General features: G+C 36.2%; 1 protein-coding gene across 2 annotated transcripts in view; it reads left to right on the forward strand.

Annotated features, from left to right (window-relative positions):
- Positions 1-7,926, forward strand: part of LOC143916551 (zinc finger SWIM domain-containing protein 4-like) — a 131,173-nt gene extending 123,247 nt beyond the window's left edge. Inside the window, exons 5-16 of one of the 2 annotated variants that reach the window (XM_077437694.1) lie at positions 458-745; positions 822-958; positions 1,040-1,201; positions 1,319-1,423; positions 1,509-1,648; positions 1,716-2,012; positions 2,096-2,258; positions 2,341-3,004; positions 3,078-3,193; positions 3,266-3,416; positions 4,271-4,501; positions 4,570-7,926. In XM_077437694.1, coding sequence (XP_077293820.1) covers positions 458-745; positions 822-958; positions 1,040-1,201; positions 1,319-1,423; positions 1,509-1,648; positions 1,716-2,012; positions 2,096-2,258; positions 2,341-3,004; positions 3,078-3,193; positions 3,266-3,416; positions 4,271-4,501; positions 4,570-4,989 — 2,874 coding nt within the window. In that variant the 3' untranslated portion in view covers positions 4,990-7,926. The remainder of the gene's footprint in view (positions 1-457; positions 746-821; positions 959-1,039; positions 1,202-1,318; positions 1,424-1,508; positions 1,649-1,715; positions 2,013-2,095; positions 2,259-2,340; positions 3,005-3,077; positions 3,194-3,265; positions 3,417-4,270; positions 4,502-4,569) is intronic. The other variant, XM_077437695.1, reaches the window with a different exon arrangement.
- Positions 7,927-8,558: the final 632 nt, after the last annotated feature.

Below are 8,558 nucleotides of genomic sequence, written 5' to 3' on the forward strand. Positions count from 1 at the left end.
GCGCAAATACCTATGATCGCGTAACTGTTGGGCGCTTGTGAATTACACTGGATTACACGTTTTGGTCGTGTAATAGAATACCAAGTTTCCAAGTTGGTCGCTTTTTGTGTATTGCATTAGTGGAGGAGACGTATAATTGTTTGGGTTTATTATGTGACATGTTTTTCCATTTACGCCACGGGCAGATTTCGGGGTGTGATAAAACCGAAAACTTCTACAGAACTTGTTCCACTCAACTTGCCATCTACCTACACACATATATACTTGGACCTACCCAACGGTCTCCTCGTCGCACTCGATATTCTTAGAATAATTTCATTGCTCGCTTCCGCTACCCTTATGCCACTTTTCCTGTTCTCGAATGACGATAACATCACTTTTTTATTAATTGAGGCATATTAAACGTTGACGCAAAAGAACGTTGGGAACAGGTGTTTACTTTTTATTTGCTTCGTAGGTGCGCGAAATGCTGAGAGCACAAGACTCGAACGGACCCAGGATGCTGACTCTGATGACTGAACAGTTCCTGTCCGATCCCCGTTTAGTGTTATGGCGAAATCAGAACATGCCCATGACGAACAAGTGTCGGCAGCTGTGGGAGCAGCTCGGGGCACTTTGGGTGTGTATAGTTTTGAATCCAAGAAGCAGTGCCCTGGAGCGTCAGCATTGGAGGTCTTTGCTGCAGAAGTGGGCCGCTGTTGAAGTGTGTCCTCCCGAGGATCCCGACTATAGAACGTTACCACCAGTGAGTAGATTTGAGTGAGATATTTGGGATATGTCGTTGGGTGAACTTTCTAAAACTAGTTTTTTGTGCTTTTCAGTGGAGAGATAGGGATCGAGGGGATAGAGACCGTGATAGGGATCGAGATCACAGAGATCGAGAACGCGACAGGCATAGAGGTGATAGAGACGAAAGAGACAGGGATAGACACAGAGCAGACAGAGATGACAGAGATAGGTACGAGTATTATTTAATAACCAACAAAAAAAAAGACGCTCTGTAATAATAACAATAACATATAATGTATATTATTTCCAGGGAACGACATAGAGGTGAAAGGGAGAGAGAAAGGGAACGCTTGCGACAGAGGGATTTAGACCGGGACCGAGAAAGAAATATATTTAATCATAATTTTAATCATCATAATAATAATTTACATTCAGGAGATAGTTCTGAAGATGATGCACTTTATAATAATAAGTAAGTTTTTTTTCATAATAATATTGCTTCATGGATTTTGCTCCAATGACTCATTTGTCCTGGAAATAACTCAACATTTAACTTAATCTAAAATCGTAAATATAATTCTGCTTACAGTTATGAACGAGAATATAGACGTGCTAGCAAACGAATGCGATTACACAATAATCGAGCTTCTTCTAATCCTTGGGCTTCTTCAACTCCACGTACTGTTTTTCACAAGTGTGTATTTTTATAATCTTCTTATACTTACATATATACTATTGAAAATAAAATAAAAATAAAATGATTTTCTAATAATTTTCAGAGCACTCGATGCAGTGCAACTTTCATGGGAAGACGATCACTTGAAAAGTATATTAGCGAGTGATACCTATTCCGATGTTGAAACGGACTCATCATCTAGTTATCCAATGTTTAACGAATTAGGCCAACCTTTATGGCATGGTGAGTACAACTGAGCTAAAATTTTATTTAACCGAGTCGTATGTGACTAATTTTAATATTATTTCAGAGCATCTTGGTGTGATCGGAGCACGAGTGGAAGCGCTGCGCGCCGGTGGATTGACTGCAAGTGCTAGAAGATTAGCTGCCGCTTGTGCTAGAGGTTTGAGGAAAAGAGCAGCAGCAGCTGCAGCACGGTGGGATAGAGCTATGCCGGCCGAACCTGGTCCCAGTAGTGGTTCAGGTCCTCGTGCTGCCGCTATTGCATCTCATACTGATCCTGCTGCTTGTTCACCTCCGGCTACTGCGGCACCAGCTCCAGTTGGCACTTGTGCGCTGACATACAATGATAGATGTCTCGCCCAAGGTATAATCTTATCACTGTCACATACAATTTTGTCAGTTTGTTTTTTGTATCAAATGTACATTTCTTTGCTTTAATGTTTGCAGATAGTCCATACTGGATGGGATATCCTCTCGAAGCTGTGTGGTTTATATTTGATTGTTTAGCTGAAGCTTGTATCACAGTTGAAGATCCTATTATGAGAAGCCCTAGAATATTACCATACCTTGATAATATTATGGAAGAAACGCATACAAGTATCCCTCCAAGGTATAATTAGTATAATTTTTATTGTTATTTTTTTTCTTTTTAGTATTTGAATTTTATTATTCATTTTTGATTATTATTTTAGATATCAACATGTCACAATACCTGGAAGCGATAAGGAATCGTATCTGTGTCTCGGTTTAGAAGCAGCACTGTTAGGCTTAGGACGAAGACGGGCAGCAGGAGCGAGTATAGCAGCTCAGGAGAAAGCATTGCTTGTCGAAGAGCGACTCGTAGGCAGACTTCACGCGTTGCAACCAGATGCCCAACTTGCATCAGTTTTGAAGAGAGTCTCCCAAACCCTATTAGACGCTGGACCATCGAGTGCATTAGGAACGCATTTACCTCCAGATTCGGCTCCGGCACATACTTTTGCACACTACCTATTCTTGGCGCTTTTAGATTTCTATCCAGATCTGGCGTATAGAGTCGGCTTGAGAGCTATGAGACTGTCAATATTGGAGGAGGATCAGTGCGGAGGAAATAGTAGTAGTAGCGGTGGTGGTGAATGCGGCTGGGCTGGACTCGGCGCGGCTGAAGCCCAACAAGCTGCACTTGCTAGTGCACTACTGGCTGCAGCTCGCGGTGAACCAGCTCGACTTGCTGCCGTATTAGAAGCAGCACGCAGACACGTGAGAAGTCCTGCACAGTTATTTCGCTTAGCACAAGACGCTCTACGACATGCTGCACCTGACGCAGGACCTCGACATCCGCCGCTGTTGAACGTTGCATTCGAATTGGGATTACAAGTAAATACATTCTGCTCATGATGCAGATTATTTTTATGCTCATACAATCACTAATACATTGTCTCTTTATTAGGTAATGCGTATGACTCTCTCGTCGACGAATTGGCGTAGACGTGAAATGGTGCGTTGGTTAGTCACATGTGCTACCGAGCTCGGTCTTGATGCGCTGCTATCTATTATGCAGAATTGGTGAGTTGTTATGTCGTAAATGGAGTGTTTGATTGTCTAAGAACGATTCTAATGGTTGTTGCTTGTCTTTAGGTATCAACTTTTCACTCCGACTGAAGCAACTGGTCCTGTTGCAACCACCGTCATGTCCCACACGACTATGATCAAATTGAATCTCACATTTGAGCAACACGAGAAATTATCCAATTGTGCGAGGACGTTGGCTTTACAATGTGCTACTAAGGTAATTTATCCTTTGAAAATATTTGTTAATTGAATACAATAAATAATACATTGATGGATTTTAGTAATCTATCCATCTATATACATATATAAAAATCATTGTTTGTCTCTGTCACGTATGCGTGCCCACGATGGTTTCATTAAAAAAAATAATCGCCGGGAATGAGTGGCATTGCAACGCAATAATTTCAAATGTTTTCGCATCGCCACCTGTGTTGTTAGGATAAAATAAACAAACATTTGAATAATTTAAAATGTGTTCGCCGCCTGCGTTTTTCCGATAAATTATCATTACTGTAATTTAATTTGATTATTAAGTATTAATTTGAAACTGAAACATTCACTTATAGAAACACATCGAGAAACGGGAACCGGTATTACTTGCGTTATTGTGGCATTGCAACGCATGCCGGGCTCAACTGGTAATTTAATAAAAAAACAAATGAACGTTTACTATTATGTAGATTAGCCATGTTTAATTACGCTTTTAAGAAAGATAAGCTATCATTTAAGAAAAAAATAATTCATTAATATACTTCATTGACAGATTTGGTGTGCATTTTAGTTGCATTTAATTGCACGACGGCTCATGACCTCTATAATAGAAAACGATTTTCTTACTTTGAAACTGAAACAATCACTTATCGAAACACATGGAGAAATGGGAATGGGTATGGGAATTGCATACGTTATTGTGGCATTGCAACGCATGCCGGGTTCAGCTAGTTCAATATAAGAATCATGATTTTCTATAGAAAAGATTTTATATATAACTCTGTTGTTTTCACTTTAGATGTATCTGTTCCATTATTATTACTAGAACCATGTTTTGATTTGGGTAAATGTATGTTTCAGGACCCGGCTGGTTGTGCTTTACACGCATTGACTCTGTGCGAAGGCTCTGGAGGAGCAGCCGAGGCAGCGTATCAATTGGTAGCCGGAGCAGCAGCTCGAGGAGCTCTGGCACCCCAACAACTCTTCGCACTAGCTCGTTACTTACAACACCGAGCGCACCCTGCACGAGCATACCGCTTAGCACTCTTGGCCATGAGGAACCTTCACCTTAGTTACAATCAAGTCTGTGTCGTATGTGTACTTTATATATGCTTTAATTAATCTTATTCGCATTGTAACTCATCACCTTTACATTTTAGGATACTCATCCTGCGATAAACGACATTCACTGGGCGTGCGCTTTGGCACAGTCGTTGGGTCGTGCGGAGCTGCAAGGACTTCTGCCGCTGGTTGTAAGGAATGTACAGTGCGCTGGTGTGTTGGCTGATGTTTTGAGAAGGTGTTGGCCTCGTGGAGGACGATCGGCCAAGCCATCACCAGCTCTGCGTCCTTTGCTGGAGGCCGCTCTTCGCGCTTACGTCGCGACGACACATTCCCGGCTCACGCACATATCACCTCGTCACTATGCAGACTTCATCGATTTCTTAGCCAAAGCCAGGGATACGTTCTCTCTAGCGCCGGACGGTCAAGCGCAGTTTACTCAATTAGTGGCGGACATGAAGTTGAAATACAAGGGAAAAAAGAAATTAATGTTTCTCGTCAAAGAGAGGTTCGGTTAAAATTGAAATATAAAATCATAATACAAAATAAATAAAACAAAACTACACAATTGACATTTTGTATAGTGTTAAAATGTAAGTGACGGTGGACTTGTGCTTTTGGAGAGTAGTTTCATTTGCATTTGCATCTCAGGCTATATTTTTATATGACGCCATGATTATATGTTAATTCTGCTTATATGATAAATAGATGAGTGATGTATGAATAAGATTCTTGTCAGTATTTCAAGTGTAACCTGTAAAACAATCGTTTTAAAACAAAGTGCCGTAGTATTTTATAGTTTTCGAAACATTCTCGTATTTTGTATATTTATTTCGTAGTCTTATTAAGTAGTTAAAACTGTTTACTGAATTATTTATTATTAAATTCATTTTGTACCACCGATTCGAAAACATTAGCACATATTTCTGAAATGGCACACTATTTTTGTTATACTTGAAGGTTTATATTGAAATGATGCAATGTTTCTTAGTGCCAAAGTGTATTATAATATACTTTTATTTTGATTTATTCGATTGACATTAATGTGATCTCATTTTTTCGTTTTAGTTTTTTTTTTTTTTTTTTTGTAAATATAATTTTAACGATAGTAAGATTATACAATGTTAAGAGGTATAAATTTGAATCGTGTAATAAAATTATAAAAAGGAATTTAGCTTTACTCGCTGGTGATGATGACGATGTTACAACAAGAGGCTCCGAAGCTTCTTATCTTATGTATATCCATGCCATATAGTGAATTAATATGATTTTAGTCCGTTGTTCGATTGTATATAGATACCGATTAATTTTCTATCGCGTACGAACATGTTAAATCGACGATACACTCTCATGACATTGCCGAACGATGAATAACAATTTGTATACTCACATATTCAAACCAAAGAGTTAAAATTCAGTCTGCATAATGAAAATCAATATTAAGGATTCAAAGTTACTATTAGAATTAAGCACTAACCTTATTATACATATTCTTATTGTTTTTGAGCGAAAAAGGACACGATTGTTTGTTTCATTTCATTGATAAACATTCGCGCTACTTGATATTACAGAAATTATAAAGCATATTGTGGAATGAAATGATTCCAATCAGATTCATTGCTGTTTTCCGATTTTAATGAATCAAAAAGTGACTTTTTATACTGTATTATAATAACCAAAGCAGCTTAGCTTATCTTATCCATTTAAACCGAACCCTTTTGCTAGCTGGAGAGTTGCGCAAACAATATTGCATAAATAAAGCGTAATTACTGCTCATATCAGTAACAACTTTATTTTTTTGTGTGTTGGTTAATAGTCATGTTTAAGATAACGGCAATGCATTTATTATAATATGGTCCAAATTCGCAATGTGCTTTTGATTTACTCGACAAGTATCAGAATTATTTTCAGCAAGTTTACTTTTTAGAAATATACAATAATATAACTGCCTGTTTTGAACATCCTTCAATTAAAAATAAAATTAAATATAGCGAGTGCCCTTTATACAGAGAATAAATATAAATAATTACAATAGTAATGGAATTAAGTGCCATGAATACATTTAACGCAACTTGTATGATTTTGTCATTTTATAAGTTGTCTCGTTACGTTGTTTTTTTTTGTTCAAATGTAAATGATTTGGAAATAGCTTCCTTAAATTATATACAATGGCGATGATGTAAGTGATTTACATTAAAAAAAAAAAAATTATCGCTGTTTATATCACTAAGTACAAAACTGAAATAATAAAAAAATAATAATGAAGAGAATGAGAAATAACATTTTAGTAACTAAGTAATAATATGTATTAATGATTCGCCGTTAGTGTTTAGCGACGGATGGATTTTGGGTGGTGCAAGTGCTTATTACGAGTGAGTGTAAAGAAATATGGATCACTCTTTTCTTTTTCTGTTCTATCTAAATTGAAAGATTCAATGCAAGAAAGGTGATTTACATCTCAAGTACCAATATTGTTCTAGGATTAGTGGGTACTGATTTTTCTAGGACTTGAGTCATACCAATAAATGAAACTTAAGAATCGGATTTAAAGAGAGAGACAGACACACACACACACACACACTCGAAACGAATATTTCATTTATGCGCATTATTTTTCGTTTTATTTGTTTGTGTACGTATTATTATTATTTGTTAGATTTATTTGTGAATATATCGTATATGTATCGATTATTATATTTACGGTGCCAAACAATTTATTTTACTGAAGGTTTTTCTCCATATGTGCAATTGAATGTGAGATTGTCAAATATGTTGTCTGTTAATTTAAAATATATTCTACATATTTTCTTTTTCTTTTGATAATTCCCAAAGTGATATTTGAAAGTTTACGTTATTAAAGTGATTATATTTCCATTTTAATGTTTAATCTTAAGGGGCGACCAAGAACAGTCTTGTTTTTACTTTATTTTATTACACTCTTACTTATGCAATTTTGTTAATATTTTGATGTATGCGAATTATTATTAACAAGTTATTACATTTTTGATTTCATTACTTTATAATTATTACGTTTAATTTTAAATAGGAATCGGCAACTCAAAAGGTTTATAATTTTTTTTACATTTTATAAAATAGCAGTCTCTGAAATTGAACCATCCATTTTTAACCTACCTTCTGGGACAATTTGAATGCATATTAGTTTATTTCTTTACATTGCACACAATTAAATTAAATTTTCATTGTAAGTAAATAATCTTGGACTCACCTACATACTATATTGTGTAATTTTTTCTGTTTTTTTTTATTTGTTAATTAATAACAAAATGAACTGAATGACTGTTTAATTTTTGTTTATTGTACAGTTATTGAAATTATTTTTATTTTAAAAGGCATAAGTTTTCAAATGACTGAATGTCGTATTGTGCATTTGTCGTAATATTTGTTTCTGTTTATACGATTTTATTTGTATAAATATATATAAGTTGTAAACAATCAAATATATGTTTTAATCATCCTTTAAAAACAATACCCATAAATTGAATCAAATTTTCTAATACGGAATGAATCATTTCAAGCATGGTTTATGCTTGTATTTATTTAATACACTTTCAATATGCTCAGACAGTCCAATGCACTCAAAGAAGTATGGAATACTGTACGCTTGGCATAACGAGGAAAGATAGGAAACGGAATACGTGGGTGAGAAGTATGACAAGAGTAGTGGATATAGTGGATAGAGTGAAGAGATTGAAATGGCAATGGGCGGACCATGTGACTAGAAGAATGGACGAAATGAGGACAAAAGAAGCGCTAGAATGGTACCCGAGAGAATGCAAAAGGTAAAAGGAAGACCACATGGAAGATGGGTAGACGAAATAAGGAAAATGTGTGGAGTGAGATGGATGAGATTTGCGCAAAACAGAGACGAGTGAAAGCGTGTTGGAGAGGCCTTCATCCTGCAGTGTATGGTAAGCGGCTGTAGATGATAATGTTGATGATATAATACACTTTATTCGTCTGAAGCCTACATACAATTATAGGCTCAAGATACGTAAGTATATTTATAATCAATTGATTAATCAAATAACCATATATTTTTAAAGAATAGTACACGGTGAAAGTTTTT

The sequence above is a fragment of the Arctopsyche grandis genome, chromosome 9 (assembly GCF_051622035.1).
Source record: "Arctopsyche grandis isolate Sample6627 chromosome 9, ASM5162203v2, whole genome shotgun sequence".
Taxonomy (NCBI): Eukaryota; Metazoa; Arthropoda; class Insecta; order Trichoptera; family Hydropsychidae; genus Arctopsyche; species Arctopsyche grandis.